This window comes from Haemaphysalis longicornis, unplaced genomic scaffold, assembly GCF_048455015.1.
Source record: "Haemaphysalis longicornis isolate Haplotype H1 unplaced genomic scaffold, Haemaphysalis longicornis Haplotype H1 scaffold_1, whole genome shotgun sequence".
Taxonomy (NCBI): Eukaryota; Metazoa; Arthropoda; class Arachnida; order Ixodida; family Ixodidae; genus Haemaphysalis; species Haemaphysalis longicornis.
In genome coordinates, this window is record NW_027526203.1 from 346,644,667 (window position 1) to 346,669,579 (window position 24,913).

The 24,913-nt window shown below is 46.6% G+C and overlaps 1 protein-coding gene across 10 annotated transcripts in view; it reads left to right on the top strand.

Moving 5' to 3' along the window:
* The first annotated feature begins 9,565 nt into the window (after window positions 1-9,565).
* LOC144153617 (uncharacterized) overlaps window positions 9,566-24,913 on the top strand; it is a 31,495-nt gene continuing 16,147 nt past the window's right edge. For 8 of the 10 annotated variants that reach the window (XR_013319342.1, XR_013319344.1, XR_013319341.1 and 5 more), the window contains exons 1-8: window positions 9,566-9,803; window positions 13,302-14,846; window positions 17,098-17,202; window positions 17,381-17,636; window positions 20,813-20,851; window positions 21,869-21,979; window positions 23,367-23,456; window positions 24,797-24,868. Coding sequence is in view for 5 of the 10 variants with exons in the window: in XM_077685270.1 (XP_077541396.1) it covers window positions 13,336-14,846; window positions 17,098-17,202; window positions 17,381-17,636; window positions 20,813-20,851; window positions 21,869-21,979; window positions 23,367-23,456; window positions 24,797-24,868 (2,184 nt within the window). In the remaining 5 variants the exon portion in view is untranslated. The remainder of the gene's footprint in view (window positions 9,804-13,301; window positions 14,847-17,097; window positions 17,203-17,380; window positions 17,637-20,812; window positions 20,852-21,868; window positions 21,980-23,366; window positions 23,457-24,796; window positions 24,869-24,913) is intronic. The other 2 variants (XM_077685276.1, XR_013319348.1) reach the window with 2 other exon arrangements.

Below are 24,913 nucleotides of genomic sequence, written 5' to 3' on the forward strand. Positions count from 1 at the left end.
TACATGTGTGGGGACACCAAAGATTACCTTTCCTATTCTCGGCGCAATTGTCTGTAATTGTAATGCGCACATGTGCCTAGTAAAAAACGGTTGCCGCCACTACCCTTCGTCCTCGGCACTGTAAATTCTGATTATCTTTTGGCGCTGCTAAGTTGTCTTCATTTCGAAAACACACACCGCGATTTCAGGTCGCCCATTTAAGCATTCTGGACTTGCCGTGGTACAAACGGTTGATAGCAGATGCCGCCGCGCCGACATGCGTCGGAAGGTTCACAGAATTACGCTCGGACGGTGTCTTTTCTTGTGTGGAACGTAGCTTGTTCGAACGAGGCCAGTCGGCTGTGCGATGTCGTCTCACGTACGCTGAAACTGTACGCAGGTACCATCGGCGTACACCAAGCATAACCAAGCGGTCACAGGTCAACATTACTCGAGAGTGGCTATTTTGCTGCGGTCTGGAAAGGCTGGCTGGGTCCCCACGCAATACATAATCACAAGCAACTTTCTCACGTTTTCAGATAGTGCTTCTAACAATATGAACTCCGGTTTATCTACGTTGTCGGCCCGAGAAAATCGGAGCTTCGTCACGCTTTCGGATGGCTGCGTCTGCTGCAACCCGGGGCTTCCGAGCCGATTCCCCCCGAACTGGCTGCTGCGCCCCACGGAAGTGACGTACGTCAACAAAAAAATTGCGTAACTGCATTACATTGCAATTACTTCAATAGTATTGCATATATTTTTCGAAGTGACACACTAATATTACAATATCAAGATTTATTTTTAGCCTGAGTTTATTGCCTTTTAATATGACGTCACCTAGTCACCCTGACGTCATGGACATGCTTTGTAGATGTTTGCATTATATTTTTCTCTGCGAAACTCGAGTTTGTTATTGTTTTTGACACTCGCGTAGAAGAAGTTGTGTAAACAAAGCACTTTTTATAGAATTACCACGGGTTTTACGGATGACCTACGGATGAGCGGCATGGAGAAGAGGCCGAATTCCATCGAAGAGCGAATTTTGGCATACGTACGGGTAGAGTTCACTCTAGTACGGGCTTGTCTGTTCCGAGTTTGTTCCGTTGGCCTATTTCAAATATTCCGGCTTCGCGCGGTGCCGAAGCAAGCAAGAATGTTACGAGCGTCGGCGTTGTGTGGAGTCGCTCACGAGTGGTGCGGTGCTGCGCTGTGTTTTCGTTTCATATGAGGTGTTCAGCTCCAAGTCTGTGGCACCGCGCTTGTATCTTCCACAGTCTTCAAAGTCCGATGACTATTCGTGGCAGCAACGCGAAGTGGTGGTCAGCGCTTGCGCAGAGCGCAATGTTTTCATATCAAATACGTACGTATCAGAACGAAATGTTGCCCCAAAATGTGCAGTAAAGTACGAAGCACCGTGTTGCCTTCAAAACGTGACCGATGTGTGTGGTGCGTCATAGTTTTCCAGAGGTTTGTTTGTGTGAAGCTGCTGGCGCCGCAGTCATCGATGCTATCATCACAGTCATCGTTATACACGGTGTTGTGTCGGTATCACAACGCGAGGCAAATACTTTGATACTGCTCCGTACTCGACTTGCAAGTGTCCAGATTCGTGTCGCTGCAGGAGTGGATACGTGAATAATCTAGAGCCCCATCAGTTAGCAATGGTGCGTCGCAGTGACAGCGAGTTTTCGTTCGTTCGCTTCAACTTGCCGTGATCCCTGTCGTTACAAGCGTGGCCAAAAAATGTGCCGGATATCTGTCGTGAGTTACTGTGGCATTTTCCGTGTGTGTTGTGTTCGTGCGCTCCAAAATTTACGATGTCGCCAAACGTACGTGATCGTGCCCATTTATGACAGGCTAGGTGATGCGTCAGTGGCTTCAGCAATAACAGATGCTACGTGCTGTGTTGAACTGTTATATCTACATTCTAAGCATACCATCTAGGTGACTCTGCGTAGTTGTTGTTTCTATTTGCTCTAACCTCAGTTGCCTTGTTCATCTTTTTTGCAGGGTATTTTTATTTACGTGTGCACGCAGCATATTAGCACTAAATCAACCTTACACACTTACCTGTACATGCCATAACCCTCTTTGTAATCACGTGTGCACGTGCTACTGTTACCCTGCAGTATTTCGTCAGCTACTGTGCATGCTAGCAAAGATTGTTTGCATGTCGTTCTGAACCATTGCTAATAGCCTGAATTTCCTTTAGTATTACTAGCATACCTTTTTCTTTCTTACCTGCTGGCTTCGTGTTGCTTTTAAAAGGAATGAATGATTTAACGCTTATGTCGGACAAACTTGTAAAAAACGATACAAGGGATATACCTGCTAAATTTCTCACTGGCACAAAGCACGTACACTGATCGCACAGGCTAAAAGTATGTCTGACGTGCTCCACACTCTTCGTCTGCCCCTCAACGCAGTCATGCTTGATTTTTACCCAACCGGCAAAACCACTTCTGCTCACTGACGAGCCAGGGTCACTGTCACGCCCACTTCACAACATATGGTGAAAGCAGTCTGTTCTGATTTTTACCCAACAAGCCAAACCACTTCCACTCACTGACTAGCCATGTAGAGTCACTGTTAATAATTAATCGTTACTAATAATTCAAAAAATCCAGATGTAACTGTAGCGATGGTGAAGTCGGTAGTGAAAGTGCGGGGTGGGCGACTTGAAGGCGCTTGTGGGTTTCAGTGCATTTGGACCAAGAACGGCTCTCACAGGGTGGAAGCCCTAACATCCTTCTGCTTGCAAATCCATGAAATATTTCTCTGTCTCGTTGTTTAATGCAATCGAAAGTTGAGGCCATTGAAAAGCACCATCAGAGAAACATGAGAAAGCGTTGCTTTTGCCTCTGTGGAATGAACCAAGGTGGACCCGCTAGGTATATCTGCATCTAAGCATATATTGGGTGCTACTGCGCAGCCGACTGGTACCCATTGGCAAACCTGCTTCCCACACATCAACACAAACACATGCCTGTTGCATGCGGCCTGTGCGCATTTTGTTTGTCTGCGTGGAATGGAATGGCTGTGCCAGCAGAAAATAATTCATGAAGCACTGCAGGGCAGTGCAACAGTCGCCAGAAAAAATTTCCATCGGCAGACTCGCATACTCGAATGGCAACGGGCAGGCTCCATGGTTCAACACAGTGGTAATTCCAGTGTGCCACCAATGCAACAAGTCTCCCCATAGTATCAGGAGATTCGAATATAGGTTAACAAGGGCGGTGTGACAACTGTCGCCGTGCTGAAAAATGCCACAACAGGGCTGTATTGTGCACAGATTTTTGTTGCCACTCCCATCCCACCTAGTTGTGCCAGCTTCCAAGTTTACCCCGTATCATTTGAAATTAACTGACGTTTACTGGTGTTTGATTGATAGATGCAAGCACCAGTAAAGTGTGTCTGTCATCTTTAGCACTAAAATCATGTTCTCAAGGGGAAACCGAGTTTAACGAGGTTGCGGACATGAAAGCTGGCAGTGCTCATGGGGGTCGTAGCAGAAAAGTTGCAGCATGGTGTTGTGCTGTTTTTGCTATGTTGATGTTATAAAGCGCATGGTATTTATATGGGTCATACGTTTCAAACAAGGCACTAGCTGGAAGTCGTTGCTGTCCCTTCCCTTTGTTACACTTTTTAGTCGTGCTCTTTGTTTGAAAAAATTATCAGTAACTAGCTAGTGTAATTACAATTATAGAACTAATTTTCTGTGAAGGAAATGCTGCCTTGTGCCGGCTAAAGGATATACACTGTTTTGGCTACACACATCATAAGACAAGATAGCAATGCAATACTCTACAGAGCCCGTGCACAAGCTGCTGCCTTGCATTGGTCTGACCCACAGAATGGACAGGAACAGCTCCCCAGGACTGATCCCGAGCAAAGGTTCTGGCTCGCTCATGCCCCTCAACTTCACAGAAGTCAATGAAACCTTGTTACACAGGCTGCGGCTTAAAGTAGCATTGACCTGAAAGTATCTGCACACAATCGGACGCGAGGACAGCCCAGACTGCCTTCTGTGTAAGGCTGTACAGAAACAATTGATCATTTGCATAGTTTTTGACCAAGGTATACTAGTGGGTGAAAAGACCTTGAAGCAGCCTTACTACGCTTGAATGCTTACCCTCTGTCTGAACAAAAGATTTTGGGCACGTGGGCTGACACGAAGAAGCAAGATCGAGCTGTCAAATCGATGCTTGTCCTGTCAGGACTCTTGGGTCTATGTGGTGAAATTTCACAAACTGCGGAACTTTTTTTTATGGTTGGTAAATAAGTTATGCGAATTATGCAGTGATTAGTCTGTTTCTGCGCCCCATACATGCTTGAAGTGTACAAAGTTCATTGGTTGATTTCACTGTCATTTCTCATACCCTCAGTATTCAGTACCTTCCTTGCCCCAGTGGGATTTAAGTAGCAGGCCCAAGTTCAGTTTCTCAGGCTGGCCTCTTCTCCTTTCAAAAATCTTTTACTATCTCTACCTCTCTCTTGCCAGCATGCCAGGTGCTTGTAACGGTTTACTAGGATTCGCAACGGTCACCATACGATAAAAATTTCTTATGACTACTTTCATTGCTGAAGTTCACTGCACTCAGTGTACTAGGGTGTTTGGCGCACAATAGTAATTATGACTGCAGACAGCCTACAGTTCCTAAAGCCCACATCGAAATCCTGCCGCGGACTCATTCTTGCCTTCACTTCGATAAGGCTGTCACAAATGGGTTGATCAGCCGAACATGCTGGAAGGGATGTTTTTCTACACTCTGAATTAATGTTTGATCATTGTGCATACATTAAATACATTAAAGCATTTTTGCTGGTTCTTCCTTTTTATCTCTTGACACCCAGTGCAACCAATGGGCTGGTAAAAGCTGTGGCTTGTCATATGTGTTTCCAGTTCATAATGGTGCATTCTGCTTGTTGCCAAAGCCAACTGCAGAAAAGTTCTTCAGCCATAATGCAGTGCTGGCAATGGTCTTTTGTGGGCTATAAAAGCAAAATGTACTGGTTGTTGGTCAAATAAAGTGAGCCAATTTTAAATGTTTCTTCCCAATGCCGGATGTGTTTTCTTGGAGTTTGTGTGTTTGCTTAGTCCTTTTGGGAACAGTTAAGCATGTATGGCTCATGTGTTGGTCATGAGATTAATCAGCATTTGAAGGTTCATGGGGCAGGTACAACTTGTACAGCTGGTGAGCGAAGGGATAAAACTATTACATTTCCGATTTTCTTGCAACATGTCACTAGCATACAACAATTAGGATTTATAATTTAGCTGCAGTTCTTTTTTACGACAATACTGCTATTGTGCTCATTATAAAATTAATAGTAGTTAATGGTAATTAAAATTAATAGTAATTAATAGCCGCCATACGTTGCTGGCCGTAATGTGTGCGGCGTCATCAGAAAACACCATGTCATAGTTACTCCCGCCGTTTACCGCGCACGTGTGCACGCGTTTTGCGATGAGCGTGCGGCATCAACCTGGCTTTCCCGCGGTGCTCGGAAAAAATACCAGGAAAACAGTCACGTACGTCTGCGCCACAAGGATGAGCACAAGACACCTCGCAGACGCCCAGCTCGAGCGCGAAGCCGGTTCTACCGCGTGCCGACGCATTTCACTTTAGGAGGAATGGGAAAGCCTGCGGACAAAGCAATCCGGGTCAGCCAGTCATGCATGCGGAAGATGACGATAGTTTTAGGGACCTTATATGACGATGACTACTACTGCCACAGTGAGAAGCGACGACTGAACACGTAAATAAACAAATTTCGCAATACGTGGTGGTGTGTCATTCAGTGCTTCAGGAGGATCTAAAAAGAAATCCTCCAGCTCGCCTTACGTCACTTAGTGCAAGTTTCGCCAGTTTTAAAGACGAAGGTGTAACATCAAACGCGAAAACTGACCGTACATATACGTGGCGTCGGCGGGGCCACCGCTGTATGGACTGGTGTACTTGAACTTATTTCGCCAGAGCAGCAGCCAAGTCCTCTCACTACGGCGCTAAACCGGCACCTTGGCAGAATGGAACCTTGCTGGCGCCACGTGCTGCCAGCTGCAGGTGCACGTGGCAGCACGTATACGCGTAAACGGATGCGCACACACAGCTCTGACTGCTGGGGAACTTCAGCGTGATGAGCATCCAGTCTGCTTGTCAGAAAACGAAGGCCTGTATGCTTCTTTCTTTTTGGACAACAAACGTCAGATGGTTGGCCGGTTCTTCACCACTTGCAGTGGTAGGCTGTTGGGCAGCTGCTGCTACGACCAGAAGCAACATGCGCACTACTTACATGACGTTTGTATACAAATTATGTGCAACAACGCTTTTATCAATTTGGTGTTTACAGGAGCTGTGGGCACAGTTTATGTGGGAGGCTGTATTGGCGCTACATTTGCTGCCCTTACCAGCGTGTGGTACAGCGCTGTGCTCTCGCTGTTTATTAGTTACCAGCACAATTTTTACAACGGTGTGTGAAGTTGGTGAAATGAAGTACAGTGTATCTTCTGGATTGGTCGGTGCTTCCTGCTTCGGCGTGATTCTTTCCAGGCCATCACTAACAAGGGTGGCAAAGTTGTGCTTGTGCCAGAAGCCAAATTTTTTGACACTTTCATTGTGATCAGTATACTTTTAGCACTGCAGTGTACCTTGTAACTTTGGAAGCTCGGAAAAGTTGGTACAACATGACCAAATATACAGAGTTGTAGGCACGACGAAAAGAGGCATATTAACACGCGTTTACTCCAAACATCTTTTTGTCGCATCCAAGAAACTTTAATTCAGGCCTCTTTTGTCCCAGCTGTGCTGATTTCACTCCCCAAAATAACGCACCTGCTGGTATTTTTATGCACAGAAAGTATGGTGACGTTTCAAAACATTTCAGGCTGCTGCGCCAAAACTATACCGACAAAAACGCTGGTGTTCAGCGGCGCGTACTACAGTGCACCAGAGTGGAAGATCAAGTGCACTGGGCACCAGTAATCTAGACCCAAGAGAACTCTTGTCAAATGAGGGCCTTCAAAGGTATTCCTTCGGCCTATTCTTCTCCCCACAAAAGCCACAGATTCTATGATCTAAATAGGAGCGCAAGCAGCCTTCGTGCAACACTATTTAGACCTTTGCCGGCAGAGTTTTCAGCCAGCATGCCCACGTTTGAGGACACAGACCCATTCTTCCCTATGCAGATGAAACCTGATGGCGTGATATGGGGCGCGCACACACCTTCCAAAATAAAAGAAAGAAAGAAGTGCGGTTACAAAAGCCGGCGAATTTAAACGTGCGACACAATCCTCCGAATCCTCCACTCGGAGTGGTTTTGCCTTGCCCGCAGGTGCGCCGTAGATAATACAACACGTACCGAACGACAGCCGATGTACCAAGGAGGAGAGTTATCAGCCTGCGCTTACGGCGCGTACAAAAAGCGCGTGCTTTTCATCGTAAACAATGAAAAGCAAGCCGACCTAAACATGAGTGCCGGCACGGCCGCTTTGCATGGCCGGCATGGTACTTCGTACTAGTTTCGGCGATCAACAACGACGACCAAATTCAAGAAATAATAACAAAAAACAGGTGACGTCACTTCCGTGGGGCGCTCCAGCCAGCCCCGATCGGGCGAGGCTGGAGCACCCCGGGGGAAAGGATCCCCGGGGTGCAGCAGCCTTTGCCCTTTCGGATACGCGACTCCATGTGCGCGATACGGCAGCTGGCAGCAGCAGCAGCAGCATCGCCGGCTGCTCCCGCAAGAACAAAAATTGTTTGTTTAGAAAAGTTTTAGCAGTTTAATGGTGCGTTATTTTGTACTGCAAATAAAAAGAATGTGTATTTCGGACTACACTACACAAAATAATGACAATTATTAATGTTATGACGTCACGCGTGGCAGCAGCCGTTGCCAGGGGGGCGTGGCTGCTGCCACGCGCGTGGCAGGAGACGCTGCCAAAAAAAAATTACACCATCTTCCCGTGGGGAACCCTGATGAGGATGCGAAGCATCATGGGGGTTCAGTGTGGTTCCATTGTGTTGCCATTATGTTGAGTGATCTGGTGTTTAGTAGCGCAAGAGGGAATTCCGCATCCGGGTCCACACCGGTGGCAAAGGCACGCAAGTACTGTTGTGTTACGGTGAGTAGGCGGTGGTTCTCAAGGCGCCGAAACTCGTCCATCATGTTCTTGTCGATGTTGTCGTCTCTGTGGCAGAATCGGTAGTATCCGTCAGCGTTGGTGAGGTAAAGGTTGTTGACGTTGGTGCACCGGCTGAGAGCAACGTACACGCCCTCCTCTTCGCAGCTTTGTCTTCTTCTCCTTCTTCTTCAGCGGTTCCCCTACGGGAAGATGACGACGGTGGTTGAACGCGAAGCTGTCTCGTGATGGATTCTTTGGTTGGCCAATCCCTAGGGGCATCCTGCCACAATCATCATCAGAGGCGCTGCGGACGGGGTACGGACGCGGGACATCCCCCTGTGTAAAAGATGCATCTAAAAAAAACCCGGAGGTCCAGAAAGGGTGCATGCATGGTGAAGGTGTAGTGATACAGAGTGCTATTTGTAATTTAAGCTATGTGCCACGTACGCTCTTGCCTACACCCCCCCCCCTCCCCTGTTTCGCTTTGGGGTCCGACGAATATGGTCACTTTAAATGTAGCTAAACCCCAACATGGCAGTGGATGTACTCAGTGGATGTACCAGCCTAAGGCTCAATAAAGTGATTCCTCCTCGAGCTCCTCCAACATAGCAAATCCAACCGGAGCGCCAGCTCCACTGCAGACTTCCCTCTTCACAGGGTGGAAGTGCTCTGATTTTTCTTTCTAATTCTGCTGCGTTGAAAAATGGTTATAGACGCTCACTTGATGGATTCCCGGACTAGGGAACAACACCCCACTTTAGAAAGCTCGAATAAACGTCTCTCTCTCTCTCTCTCTCTCTCTCTCTCTCTCTCTCTCTCTCTCTCTCTCTCTCTCTCTCTCTCTCTCTCTCTCACAGAGAGCCCTGTCGCCCTGTCTAGTGACACTGTAGGTAAAACCAAGAGACGGAACTCCAGCCCAGTTTCTTCGTTCCTCTATGCTCATGCCTGTGCTCGAGTTCTTGCTTTTACAATGGCGTTTTACACCTGCCCAGCTGTGATTCTAGTTCATATTACCCCAGGGACATGGGAGAGAGTGCGCGAGCGAAGCTTTTTTTGGAAAAGGAAAGCCACTTCGTGTCACTTTATTTCGCCTCGTTTACTGACGGTTTGGTCGGTTTGGTCATCACCGGGGCATGGGTCGTCAGAACCACTTTTGACACCAAATTATCCACGCCTAGGAAATTTTTACGTTATGTCAGACGCATTTATAGTAGAGAGTAGTAGAAGCTAGGGTACCGACATCACCATCACTAAACTTTAGTATAAAATTGATGATGATGATGATCAAAGGCCTCTTATTCATAGAGTTTTATACTAATTTCATTGGTATGAAACTCTATGCTCTTATTTGAATCGGGGTGACGGCATGCGCCATCTAGCCTATCTTGTATGACCAACATGCACGACGCCTGGCGAGCACGGGGTGCATATTCTGTAATTTCTGTTTTAACACTAGTGCCATCTATCGCTACTTGCACGGAACGGAAAAAGTGGGACGGCTGCGTTGGCTCGAGGCTGGCTCGAGGTGCCTCGGTGTTCCATCGTAGTTCCGAAGCAGTGTACGGTGTTATGGAATGTGTAATCGTCAAGAAAATTAGGAAAGTTGTTTAACGTATGTATATTTAACCTATCCTAGGCTCTTTATTAGTGGCTGCGATGGTACTAGCGTTCGTGAGCTTCGGAATCGGCACTCTTAATGAATGTAAGTAATGCAGACATCAAGAGCTGTTTACGTGCAGCGGCTTCCGAACCGTACAATTATTTTAAGTTAGCATGCAGTGTTGGTACCTGATTGGTGTAGACTGAAATGAGGCACATAACAGTGTACCGAACCTGTTGGACGTTGCGCTTGGGTGCTACGTTTGTCGGCGTTCAACGAACGCGGCGACGGGTTTGACGCCTCCAGATTAGTGTAGACTCAGCGTTGTCAAAACACAAGGTTTCAAGCGTAAGTGGCGAGAAAAAGAAAACCCTTCAGTTTCCTATTTCTAAAGTGGAATGAAGTGAGTCTTTTTTTCGCTTAGTAAAGTGGCATGACGTGGGCTTCTTAAATTTGTTGCTTTTAAAATTCTGGTATTGATTAATGTGTAGCTGGAGAGCCCCTTGACGCATTCGCGTCGATTCACTGTTTGTTGCGGTTAGTCGTTTACGTCTGGTCGCTTCGGTTGTTTGGTGGAACCTTTTTAATCCTGCGTAAAGTAAGATCCGTAGGTTAAGAAAAGAATGCTAATAACGTTGGAATAGATACAAGCGGGCGGCACGGTACACACGTAGGTAGTGTGATTCTTGTGAAGGTGATGGGCGCAATTTTTTTTTGTCTTTTCTATTCCCATAACCGTAGGTTAACATGAAAAAAGAAAAAATAAAGTCCTTACTGAGAGAGTACATGGAGGTTTTATTGGACTGGTTACTACTGGGTAGACGTTTTTTGTGTGATGTTCGCATTTTGATTTTCCTGCCGTCCTCGGAGGAAAATACATAGTACCTCAGGTGGGGTTAGACGCCTGCAGAGTACTCAGCGCAAATTTTTAGGTGTGCATGTTCGAGTATAGAGGTCGATGGGTGTCTGTGGAACATTCAGGGGGGGGGGGGGGGGGCAGGAACAATTATAATTCGCTCTAATTGTGCTTTCCCTCCAGTGTGGGGGATTATGGAAAAAAATAGCTTTGCAGAAGTGAATTAGCTTCTGCGAAACTATTTTCTCCTTATATTATTTGGGCTTAAGATGGCATTGTCTGCCTGTTGTTTACTCACTGTGTTTTGGCCACTTGTTTTCTCCCTGTAAAAAACAAAAGCTGGGTTGTGTCGGATTGCTTACTTAAATTCTGGAGCTATGTCCATATTACTGTAAATCGGTAATAAGGAGGCAAGATTATTATGTACCTGGTGGCCCCAGTGCTTGTGTCCTATCTGTACCTGTCATGTACTGGAGGATTTCTTATGTTGCCATTTATGTTAACAAGAAATTAATCCGATACTTGGTAAAATTACCAAAAGCAAGGAGGATAGGCCCTTTATCTAGATCACGTGGGACTTCAAACTGCAGTGATAAATGAGACGGTGCTGGTCTCAAAAGCTTGGATTGCAAATGATTATAACGGAGTCATTGTGATTGGCTTTCAAACAGCTGAGTGCTTTCCCTCCTAGTTGCCAAACAAGCAAAAATAAAATAATTTAGCTTCTGTGTTAGTTCTTGTATGTTGTTTTTAAGCTGCAGCAAAAGTGTGCCCTACGACAAATGAATGTGGCCTATCGATGTGGACGAATGATGTCAGAAACACTTCATTTTTTTCCTTTTGTGCCGACGGGTGATTAATGCAAACGTGTACAAAAAAAAACATTACCAAAGAAACATTTCTCCATATAATAGCCCTTGATCCCCACTCAAAATCTTGGGAAAAAAATATTTTGCAGTCATTACCTATTTCTAGTGTCAAAACTGCAGGGACATGGTCTGTATGACTTGGTCATACACACATAGTCCTCTTTCTGAACAAAAACATTAAATGGGACTGTCAACCGATTTTTCTCGAGCATACGTTCGCTAGTGCATACGAAAATCAATCTGGCACCAGAAGTATTGAAAATTTAAAGGTGGCGACAGTCAGCAGCTAAACTTGTCATTACACATCCTTGTCAGCCCAAATTCTAGTAGAGCATACTAAAACATATTAACAAATATTTATGCAGACTGGTGTGGTTAACTTTGTTACTGCAAATGTTTCCGCACGGAAAACTTCAGTGGTTCTGTCTTAACATTCAATCACAGGCGCCACTATGGGTCACCCTAAATGCTTCCCATTGTTTTGCCAAACAGCATTTTCGTTCAAGGCTAAATTTTTTTTCTGGAGGTTGATTTATTAGGTCTATTTTAACACCCCTATCAGCAACTGTATATACCTTGTTATTTACCAAGCAAATAAACACTACATTTCATCTCTGCTAGATTGCCCTTGTTTGCTGCACAAACCAGTGTTGGCTTTTGCCCAAGTAAAATTAAAGCGTGTTAGGCGTACAGGCTCCACAGTGAAACATTGCATAGAAAAAAGTCACAAGTAGGTCACTTGTCACTGTTTTTGTCGGAGTTATGTTTTAGGCAGCACTTTTTTTTATTATTGCGTCGAAATAAATGCAAGGGGCATTGTGGTTTAGTGTCATGGTTGCCAGTATCGTTTTGGTTTCATACGTAAGTACCCCAACAAGGGTGGTGGATATAAAAATTTCAGTTGCAAATGTTCTAGGGCATTCTCAGCAAAGCCGTTTTGTTTCAAGACGTTTTAGGCGATGCACTTTCATTTGGGACAGCTAACGTACACTTGACAAAAATCGATTGGTGGCCCCTTAAATGGTAACGTGAAACACATTCTGAGGGCCATGAGTTTTCACAGTATGCCCTTGTGTCAAGAGCAGAAAGACTAGTCGGTGTGATTGGCTTTTTCGGTTGAAATATTTTTCCCCAATTGTAAAATTAAAAACTATTTGGCTTTTAGAACAATAGCTTCACTCCCAAGGTATGAGGGTTTTATTCTGCGGGTTTTGTCGTGCACAGACAGTAGTTTCCACGTGTAACCTCCTCTGGTCCCTCGCAATTTTTATTTTTAAATATATTGTTAATTAGCGTATTTAAATTCCTTGTCTGTTTTTTTGCTGACTTGCTGACATTTTAAGTCGATATGTAACAAGTGTTTGCTTTCCTAGCGTGGCGCCCTGATATTTGTATTCGTCAGCTTGCTGACTAAATTATTTACTTGCCTTCTACGAGAGCAGTAATGCCTGTTCTTAAATCTGCTGTGCTAGTTGCTTTGAGCACTGATTTTAACTGCTGTATCTATTCTGAATTCATGTTAGGTATGGGTATGTAACCGCTGCTGTATTTTTCTCGTAGAGTTTCGCATCCAGGAAATCATGCCACCGGTATACTTGATTCACAGTTGCAGTGAAAGTAAAGATGATGTCGCAGACTTGCATTCGGTTTGTAGCACTGTGTCTTATCTATTCTGCTTCCGTTATGTGCCACTACTATTCTTGTAGGCTCGTGCTTTACTGTTGCATTAACAGTTTACAAAGGAAGGTTGTTCTTTATTGGTCTTTTGGTGATTTTGGTCTAAACTGTTTGTGATAAATATGTGTAATCGTGTTGCTCTGCATGACGTTTTCTGGCAATGCACCTGATTGTGTGCATTTTTCTTCTCCATCTCAGAATTTTCATCCGTCTTGCACAGCTCCATGCCTTGATGGGCACATGTTACTCTAGCAAGAGCAAGTCCGCATCTCAACCTTACTCTTCAGCGCCCATGTCTGCTTCCTCTTCGCAAGACAGCGCACTACGTCTGCCACGGCCCACACCTTATGCCAGGGGCAATATTGCTCCAATCGATGCGTCTGACGTGACCTTCAAACGTTGCATTCCACCTCCTAGCAAATACCGCGGTAAGCCGGCTCCTTCGGGCAATGCTGCGCAGCTTCGCAACAAGGGCAGTGTCACAGGGAACGCGCATGTTGCAGAGAGAGGACCGAAAGCTGTCAACGACAATGCTGATGTAAACAATCCCAGCTTGAACAACAACTTCGTGGAAGGAAACCCTCCCCAGGACTTCACGAGCTTCAAGAGGGATATCCGGGAGGATCCCGCTACGAATGTAACGGACAATTGCCTGTCGGAAGTTAAAACGGAAGGGGCCAAAGTATGTGCCGAGAACATTGACCAAACGCGAACTCAGTACAATGCCACCAAAATTCCAACAAAGATCACGGCACACTTGAGTGGGCTGCCTAAGCCCCAGGTGGCGGTGGTGACAACCCGAATTCCGCCTGTGCCCCAGAGGGCGGTGAGCGAGAAGCTGCCCTCTTCGCGGGGGCCCGCAAGTGGGGCAGAGAAGCGAGCTGGCTGCCCGCACCGGGTTTCACCAGATAAAGAAAGCATCTCAGACAGGAGCCACAGTGGGGACAGCGGTAGCACCGACTGTGACTCTGGTCTGGGCCACTCGCTGAGTGACCCACCCGCTGGCAGTGAGAGTGGCGGGAAGGCTCAGAGCAGCAGCACGACGCTACAGGAGGAGTCCGTCTTGGAGGAGGCCCCCGAAGTGGAAGCAGGGTTGGCTGCCGGGCAGCCTGCGGCACTCCCTGTGGGATCGCAGCTGGCCGATGGCGCCGCCTCCAAGATGGGCGTGTATGACCAGCCGGACTCCTACGCGGCATACCGGGGAATCCTGTCATATCGGCGCATTGCTCCAATCAAGCAGTACTCCGAGTCTCCCCAGTGGAAGAGAACTGGGGAGCCAAAGAAAGGCTTCAGCAGCCCCACTCGTGCCGTCATCGCCAGGGGAATTCTGACCAAGGGCGCCCGGGTGGCCCACGCGCCAAGGGACCACTTGCCGGAGCAGAAGAGGGAGGCTACACCAAAGGGGGCCTCGGCGCCCCCAGCTCCACTCAGCCCGACCAAGGAGGAGAAGAATGGCGGGTTCCTCAGCCCGACGTCGGATGGTTTCCTCATCGATGACGACATCTCCGACCAGCCCGGTCTGATTGCCCTGGAGCGGTCCAGGAATCGGGGTGCCCCGTCAGTCAAGAAGTCCATCTTTGAGCTGCATGCGCTGCAGTCCTTCAGTGGGCGGCAGAGCAAAGGGGACCGGACCTTGGATGACCTGCACCCCTTGTGCTCGGATGCTGGGTCTTCATGTTCAAGCCTCGGTTCTGATGACCTCATGCTGGACTTCGACCTGTCGGGCAGGGATTTGACAGAAGCGTGAGTTGCTCAGTCGTAGCGTGGTTTACTTGCGGGCACTGTGTGCTTGGCCATACATAACAAGCAGGCCTGTGGTTAATGTTGGTGCATTTACACGCTTGCTAGTATTTGGAGCTACTTTCAGGCTTGTGTAGATGGTTCATTATTGTAGACAATAATATTTATAATTCATATTAGTGAATGGGAAATGTTTACCTAGCGCTTGTTGGTTTCAAATGAAGATTTGCTCTGGCAACGTAAAAATGATAGTCAACCAGCCTTCTGAAAATTGCTATTGCTACAAGTTTTGTGTGTACCAACTGAACTCGCTTGGGAAATTCTAGCTTGAGGTTACTTACGTGAAACCATTTCTCTGTACCAGCCTTACTGCAGACTAAGTGAACAGTCACATGGCTGTTGATATGCTACCTATTGATTGCATGGCTGTTGATTTGCAGTGAAACCTATTTCTCAAAATTAGTCACTCGCATCAATATTTCCTGTTCTAGAATTTGGCTGGCTTTCATTGGCATGTCTCTTCAGTGAAATTTATTAATAACTGATGTTTTGTTGGCCTGTCTGGCATTTGTAACACTCCTTTGAGAACATATGTTGAATTCTGTGCGGTATGGGAACTAGGGCAGAATAAGCAATGCTTATCAGTTAGCAGTTCAATTTGTTATATGCGTTTCTGAGGTCCTCGCCCAGAAGTATCTACAATTTTGTTATTTTCGATTTGTGTCAAAATTACGAGCTCCATGTTTAATAAGTCAAGCACAGGAAAGGCATTTAGCTCCTTCTGCTGCATAGGACAGGCATCAGCTTTTGGGTGCTGTTAAAAACCCCATGCATGGGCTTTCTGGGTGCATGGGCGTGACTTCTGCCAGCTTTCTTTTCTCATCTCAAATAGTGCAGAAAGGTTGACTGGCCAGCTCAGATTTCCTGTACAAATTAAGAGTGAGATAGAAAATTTAGAAATTCTGAAAATGCACATTCTGAAAAAAATTGCTGCTCTTTTTTCACACCGTGCCATTTTTCTCTGTAGTAGTAGTTTGTACTAAAGCTGATTTGCAAAATCCTCCTGGACTTCAGTTTTCAGGTAATTGGCATGCTCATCACTTTGTGGCAACTGTTTTATGGTGGGCTGCTGGCTGAAGTGTGATTTGCTTTATTTTCTTTGATTTTTCTCAGGTTTTGCAGTAATTTTTGATGCAAAAGCATTAAATGGCCCATTGAGTGAAAAAGCCGGAGTCGGTGGTGTCTGCAGCAGCAAAATGGCTGCTAAATCCTCATGACTGTGCCATGTTTCATAGCACATGCTTAGCATTAATAAAACGCAAACAGTGAGACTGCATGGCTAGGCAATGCCTGTGAATGCGTAGAGCCATGTGGAAAGCAAAGAGGTTGGCAGTGGCTGCCGCGCAGCCATTGTTTGGCGTCTGGTGGCAGCGACACTGCAATAGTTCCAAATGAGAAATATGATTACGCACTTCAACCAGTCAGTCGTACAGAGAATGAGGAACCCGAAGTTTCGGAGCTAGCTCGGCTCCTTCATCGGGGGTGACTGGGGCCACACTGCTCAGAGCTTGGGGTGACAGGGCCACACTGCTGAGAGACCTCAGTCACCCCTGAGGAAGGAGCCAAGGTGGCTCTGGAACGTCGGGTTCTCCATTCTCTGTACGACTGACTGGTTGAAGTGCGTAATCATATTTCTCATATATTTCCCAACCAGACATGTTTCTGCCAAATGTTTACCTCCAAGTCTGCAATAGTTCTGACATGAACTACTCTGAAGTCGCATGCTAAGCAACTGAAACATTCACTTTGGCAGCTGTAATAGGCATGTGTGTCAGTGCTTCAACTAGAATTTTGGGGCCAAGGTTCAGCAGTTTAAATTTTTAATCACAGAAATGCAAAGAAGGTGGCAGTTTTTGCAACTTGCATCCAGCTTCAAATTGTGATCCCACTTGTTGCCAGAAGAATTTCCCCCGCTTCGCCTTGTGTTCCGCCAGAGTGCAGCACTGGCTGACCGGAGCCTTAGTTTCATTGTTACGGGTTTCGGGTGCGAAGATTGGGCCTGGGTTTCTCTTCAGTATATTTGTGTGTTGCTTCTTGCGTGCCTCTTCTTCTCTCTCTTTTGACCTACCCTCTTAGTGCTGTAATCTGTATTTGCTGGCTGATTTGCTAGCCAAAGTTATGCTCACTTGCAGTGGGTATGCAGCTGTGCCTCATTGCAAAGCTGATTTGCTTCTGTGCTTGCATTCTGTTCTAGGTCGCCCAGTCCTGGTGCCAAACATGTGGGAACGCCACTGAAAAGGCTGTCGCGCCAAGCCATGTCTGCAGAGAAGAGGAACTCGTGGGATAGCAACCACTCAAAGTAAGGCTCTTCACCCATGGCCTAAGCACCTTGGCCTAAATGGCAGCTACCCTGGCCTTCTTGAAACTTCTGCCAACATTGCAGCGAAGTGCAGTTTGCCTGGTGGAAGCTCTGTGCAGAGTCGGGGCGAGGGCACGTAGTAATTGCAAAGGCCTTCCACGCCGTGTGTGTGTTCCAGTGAGGGAGCTGCCCTGCGCCGGGCCTCGGACTCGCTGGCGTCCCAGTGGCCCCTGAAGGCGGCATGCGTACCCGGCGCCATGTCGGAGGGACGACCCCGCACCATAAGCCTGCCGCTGCGTCCGCCTCGCCAGGTGGTCATGCACGAGTGCGACGATGGCGGCGTCAAACTTGACTCCTCCTCCTACCGCTCGGTCTGCCAGGACCTCAATGGTCTCAAGACGATGCTCCTGAAGCTGCGACGGATTCTACAGGATGTGAGTGCTAATCTACCATGCAGAGCCTAGGCCAGATATCCCACATAGTGCATGCTTTGTAGTGTCGCTGCTTTGTGCCGTTTTTTTAGATGCGGAGCACCTCGTGCTCGGGGCTGTGACCCTCCCTCGTCGTCGTCCACCGTCCGCACCCCCACTGCGCATGCCCGGCCAGGCACCGCTGATGATGATTGTGGCAAGATGCCCCTAGGGATTGGCCAACCAAAGAATCCATCACGAGATAGCTTCGCGTTCAACCACCGTCGTCATCTTCCCGTAGGGGAACACAGAGTAACACACCCCCACTGCGCATGCCTGGCCAGGCACCGCTGATGATGATTGTGGCAGGATGCCCCTAGGGATTGGCCAACCAAAGAATCCATCACGAGATAGCTTCGCGTTCAACCACCATCGTTATCTTCCCGTAGGGGAACACAGAGTAACACACCCCTCTGCGCATGCCTGGCCAGGCACCACTGATGATGATTGTGGCAGGGTGCCCCTAGGGATTGGCCAACCAAAGTATCCATCACGAGATAGGTTCGCGTTCTACCACCGTCATCATCTTCCCGTAGGGGAACACAGAGTAACACACCCCCACTGCGCATGCCTGGCCAGGCACCGCTGATGATGATTGTGGCAGGATGCCCCTAGGGATTGGCCAACCAAAGAATCCATCACGAGATAGCTTCGCGTTCAACCACCGTCGTCATCTTCCCGTAGGGGAACACAGAGTAACACACCCCCACTGCGCATGCCTGGCCAGGCACCGCTGATGATGATTGTGGCAGGATGCCCCTAGGGATTGGCCAACCAAAGAATCCATCACGAGATAGCTTCGTGTTCAACCACCATCGTCATCTTCCCGTAGGGGAACACAGAGTAACACACCCCCACTGCGCATGCCTGGCCAGGCACCACTGATGATTGTGGCAGGGTGCCCCTAGGGATTGGCCAACCAAAGTATCCATCACGAGATAGGTTCGCGTTCTACCACCGTCATCATCTTCCGGTAGGGGAACCCTGAGTAGTGTGCGAGGCATTCCTCCTCTCCTCTCCGACGCTCCTCTCCTCTCCGAAGCTCCACTCCTCTCCAGGATTGCGCAACGAATGGCAACACCTGCGGCTCCGCGCGCGATAATGCGAAGCAGCTTAGGGTTAGAGACGTGACGGTAGCCGCTGCATACTCCGCTGGGGGCGCCACTGTAGCTCCGCGGTATAAATGACGTGCGCGCACCGCTCCCCTCATTCTCCTCCCGCAACGCCGCGATCGAACTGAAAACTAATGGGAACTTGAGTCGACCCCATGGCTGCTTCGCATACTACTCAGGGTTCCCCTACGGGAATATGGTGAATTTTTTTTAAACAAGTGCAAGCTCTTTGTTGGGCTGTCATGGTTAAATTTACTTTTAGTCATGTGTATACCACTTTTGTAAAGGCTGCTCCTCACCACAAAAAAGGAATTTGGCGCAGAGTATTGTTTTTTAGAGGTGTGCGAATATCACATTTGGGACTGTGAATGGAGTAATAGCAAAAACGACTGTGAATCGAATATTTTTGAATGCGAATATATTTGCTTTAGTGTGTTTGGAGGTTCTATAACATAGCTACGAAAGAAAAATAACTTAAGCAGTCAGAACTCAGTGCATATTTGTCTTCGTGTACTAGTGCTAATAAGAAAATCGTACAAATTTTTTTTTGCTTCTGACACGATGGCAAAGCAGTAGAACAAATACTTGGCATACATTGCTATGGAGAAATGTGGGTTCCTAAACATGCTGTGAATAGAGGATGTATATATTTGACTGCCTGCAGTCTCTCCAGTCATTCAAAAAAAGAGGCCTTTGTTAGGCATGCTAGTGGCTGGTATAACCAGGGCCTAAAAGTATTGCCAACAAGTAATAACTCAGGATTCCTAAATCACACCACTCATGGGAAACTTCTTTTAGATACATTTTACAGAATTGGCGTGCCATCTCAGATAATTCACCAGAGTTAGCGTGCACTCGTTTCCCGCAAGGCTTACACATGTTAGGCTTTTTTGCATAGCTTTGGCGTCGTTCAAAAAACCCAACCCTAGAAGACCTGTCCTGCGGTGAAGCTTTAAGTTTTCTTGTGATGAGGCACAGCCAACTGTTATTGCTCTATAGTTTGTAAATTTTGGTTATTCGGATACTTCGAAAGGTAAAGCTGGACTGTGAATCAAATAGCGAATGCTATTCATGAAATATTTGCAGTTTTAAATATTGCACGCCTTTAGTTCTTTTATATTACAAAGAGCCACTGCTGCAGGATAGCAAGCTGGGCTAGTTGGTACGGCCTCGTAGGGTGAAACCAGTGTGTAAACAAATACAGCCAATAAGGGAGTGATCACCCCTTGTTTCCTTTCCGTTCTTCGCATGTTTTTGTGCTTGTTTCACACTATTCAGCCACTGTTGACTCACCCACCCATTTTTAGTTTGAGTGCTGCTTATTGTCAGACATTCATTCTGTGTATTGCATTTATGCTGCCCTGTTCTTGTAAACACCTGCAGAAATTTGTGCCATTGTTTGCGTAGTACCCTGTTAAGCCAAGTCAGTGTTACTACTGTACCTTGTGTGGGGCTGGTAAAAGCCTGAGGTCTTTCCAGCTTCCTGATATATCGTCCCTCTGCCTTTCTGTTACTCACTTTCCTTGTAAACAATATGTCATTCCAGCATGTATGTCTAACAGAGGAGAGAAAAAAAATAGGAGGGAAAATGTAAAAATTCAGAACAAATTACTACTTACAAATGTCTTAAAATTGAAACTCCTGAAAACAATTGAAAAATGCCATTGCGACACCTTTAGGAATGTGTAGGCAAATGGCTAAACATCCAGGCTTTATCTATGCTGTAAAAATGTTGTATCACCCATGAAGGATTTGGAATCCTCCTTTGCAAATGTTTGTAGACTATAAACTAGGGGAAGAAGAAAACGAGGGGAAATTCGCTCCTCTGACAGAGCACAGCAATGCTTGGGAAAAGCTCATTGAACATGTTCCTCCTGTTATACGTAGAGAGGGCTTTGGGGTTTGGCGATATGCTCCGTAAAAATAAATATATACGTATGTATCAAAATAACATTCTATAGGCGATGTTTGGGACTATTAATCATCACGGGACTCATTATTGATGTGTCGTTGCCTTTTTTCTTGCAGGCTGAAACGCTAAACCCCTTTGAGCTGTCTAACACGAAGGTGAGCACATAATTTTGTCACATTATGAGCATGGATTGTGTACGTAGCACTCACGTGTAAAAGCAGTCCTCAGTTGTGCAAAGACTGTACGGGTATGAGGAACCCATGTTCTTTTAATTTTTTTAGGTGTCTTCTGGTTGATTTTAATTGACTTTAACACTTTTGTGACCGGCGAGCGGCGATGTGTTACTGGCTGCAATCGTGAACTGATTAAGGTAGCCACAAGTGCAAATGTCCCTGTCCGTCAGATCACACTGTTGGCAGAAACAAAGTTCCACGTGGGGGAAAGGAGCTGATAATATGGGTGAGAATCGTAGTCGAAGTTGTCATCTGTACTGCGAGTGAAAGCGGTCATCAAATATTCATTGCAAGGACTAATCCCCTGAAGGCAGCTCAGGCTGGGAAACCTTGGCTGCTGAGAATGCCTTAAAACTGCTGCCATGGGTGCGTTCTTCTTTGTTGGTGCATTAGGTCAGGCTCCGCCAGCGGAGCATAAGTGGCGTGTTGAGGCCGAAACTCACAGGGCGCATGCTGGTACGACCTCAGTGGTGGGACATTCAAAGCATAATCTCCATGGTGTTTTGACGTTCGCACAAAATGCTAACATAGGGGCATGCTCCTGTTGTACACGTTCTCCGGGCTTGAAGCAATGAAATCCGGAACTGACAGTTTTAATTGTGTTCTGTCTAAATTCTTTATCATGTTCTCAAGTATTGGATAGAGCTGTTTCGTGATTGCTAGGCCAGTAAGCGTCGATCAAAGCAATAAAGGAACGAAAATTCGGTGCCAGTACTTGTTTAATGGATTCTTGAGCCCGCCTCTATCTTTTGCCCAGAATCAGAGTTTAATGTAAATAACGTGTTTCTAGTACTTACTGCTGGATGTTCACGCTGAACCACAACGAAAAGAATCCAGTAGCTGTTTGTGCAGCTACTACTGTTAAATTTTGCAACAAACTTATAGGGATGAAGAAAGTGTGGTGCATGTGAATTTTGGATTTTAAAAAATGTGTTTCAGAACTGTTTTTACCATAACCTGGCGAGCACGGATCTACCTCACGGATTTTCTAACACTCCAACCGGAGAGACACCTGACTTCAACCCTGTTGACCCCAACGAAGTGCTGCAGGTAGGCCTGCATGTGTGGGCTTGGGTTGAATTGTGAGTTAGGCAGCAGTAATTGTGTGGCTGTGATTTTCTGCTTGGTTTCTGTTTGACACAGTGGTTTTAGCAGAATAAAGCTAGAAAATGATCGTGCCATATGTGCCTTTTGATATGTCTTGGTGGTCAAAAAGTTGGGCTTTGTAATCAATCGTGCAGCAGAATGCAGATTGTATGCAACGTTAAATTCAGTACATAGTAGCTACATGACAAAACCGACATTTGTACATTGTTTGTGTAAAGTATGTTCTATTTTTGCGCTTTCAAGGAAGCACACTATATGGATGGTACTGTTGTTTATTTAATACCCGCCGCGGTGGCTCAGTGGCTAAGGCGTTGCGCTGCTCAGCACGAGGTTGCGGGTTCGATTCCCGGCCGCGGCGGTCGCTTTTCTAATGGAGGCGAAAAGCAAAAATGCCCGTGTGTACGAGATTTCGGCGCACGTTAAAGATCCCCAGGTGGTCAAAATTAATCCGGAGCCTTCCACTACGGCGCGCCTCATCGCCTGCGTTGCGTCAGCGCGTTAAACCCTACAATCAATCAATCGTTTATTTAATGGAATTTGTGGCACAAATGGATGTGCTGTATCCCTTCAGTCTCCTGTATACTTGACTCCAGTAAAGTAGACATTTCATGGGGGCTCATTGTCATTTTCTGTTCGAAGGAAGAGAATTACGTATGGTTTTTGTCTCGCTACTTTTATATTGTTAGATGCTTCTTCTATATGCAAGGTTGCCTACATGCTTAGAATTGCAACTTGGTGTTTGTCTGTTTGATTGGCCCAATTCTTCACTTAAATAATTGTAGCTTCGCTTGATTTAATATATGATTTCAATCAGTCTGTGGCTACAGTAGCTAACTTACAGTTGGAACCCGATTTTTACAAAACCCCCTCTCACAAATTTTCTCTTTTACTAAACAAGTGTTAAAAGCAACAGCTTGTATAGTTTCTGTGTTTTAATGTTACGGCACCTCAGATTTAGTGAGGAATTTTGTGCCTTCCACGAACTCTGTTCGACTCGTATTAAGTTGCATGTGCCGAACCTTTTCTTGCCTGCCTTCTCCTTCTGGGCACATTTTCTTATAGCAGTCTCAATTCTCATAGTTTACTGCCTTAGGCCATGAATGCTGTACAAGATAGAATGGTATATGGCCAGTGTGAAACTGCAAAAAACAGTACTGAAGATAGCACTCATACTTCTGTGTGTGTGTGTTGTGTGCACGAGCTTAACGTGAGCTGTTCCACAGCACTTTGAAACTTTGGTGCCAGATGTGGTATTCCAAAGTGTCGGTATTGCAGTATGTCAAGCTGTGTTGTGTGTAAGGTGGTTGTTCTCTGCGTTTGGCGGTGCTAGGAGAACATGGACCTGAAGCGGCAGCTGATCCTGATGCAGCAGCAGCTGGAAGACAAGGACCACACCATCCACCTGCTTCAGCAGCAAATGGTGGGCCTGCTGGGCAGGGGCGGGGCGGAGCGCGATGCAGCTGGCCCAGCCCTGCCCACTACTGCATGCAACCCAAACTGCTGCTCGGGCCTTGACTGGCCACAGATGTGGTCAGATGCCGCAGTCATCGTTCTAAAGCAGTGGTTCCCCGGCATGGCTGTTCTGTGGGCTGTCAAAAGGATTGCAGGGCCGAGAGGCAGGGGAGGAGGGAAGAGGCGGCAAGAAGGGACTTGTAAAAAACGTCTGATTGTGCACCAAAAAGCTGCTCGTAGAGTAGCTTTATGTCCATGTTTTGGGCAATTTGGAGAAGGTGTTTTATGCAGAGAAACTGGCAGCCTCAACAAGTTCTGTGGCCATGCTAACTTTTGCCTTTGCTGCCTAAGGCTGATGTTGAAGGGATACAATGTGGGAAGGGCATTGCCGGGTGCAGTGAGAGCTTCTTCGCGGACCCTTAAAATGTCTTTGCAGAGCTTCTTTGCAGACCCTTGAGAACCACTGTTTTAGTGATGCCGTGTGTTTCTGCCTTCTCTTTTAATTATCGCAAAGTAGTCAATGCGTGTTAAAAAAGCAACTTTATTTCGTCTATAAGGCCATAAAGTTCAGAGCTCTCCGAGGCAAACCAATTCTTATTGTCCTGTTTAGAATGGGAGACACTACGTTTAAAAAGTGACTTGTTTGTATAAGCAGTGTACCTTGCGAAAAGATATATTGCTAGTTTGTACTCGTAAATTGAAATGATGAGGATGCCTTACTAATAAAGGACAACCTCAAGTAGAACGCCAGGGGCCGAATTCTCTAAAACGACGGGGCGTCGCTTTGAAACGACGGGGTAGCGCCATAGAAATGCATGTGTTCTGGGGTCAGGGCCGTCGCTTTGAGAAGCTGTGCAAGGAGTGCGAGCCTGAGAAAAGCACTGTGGCAAGGGCGCGAAGTGACACCCACTGGCCCCCATCGTTTCACTTGTCACTTTGCGCCCTTGCCACAGTGCTTTTCTCAGGCTCGCACTCCTTGCACAGCTTCTCAAAGCGACGGCCCCGACCCCAGAACACATGCATTTCTATGGCGCTACCCCGTCGTTTCAAAGCGACGCCCCATCGTTTTAGGGAATTCGGCCCCAGATGGTAACTTTGTCTCTTAACGATAAGTTCAACTGGGCACTCAGTAACCAACAGCGGAGCTCTCAGGTAGTAAATAAGGACTCACTTGTGTACAGATGAGCTCAGCTTTTCGTGATAAACGAACGAAACATATTGAACAGCTATTTTCTAGGTTTTACCTTTGAAGCCTCATTTATGTGTGTGTGTGTGTGTTTTTTTTTCTTTTTTTTTTTTTTTTTGTAGACCAAGTACATGAACATTTCAAATGTTGAAAAGGACCCCACGAAGGTGAATGCAGCTGTGCAGACGGATAGGGTGAGCTAAAATGTTTTCTCACATCCTGGTGGAGTTTTGGTTATT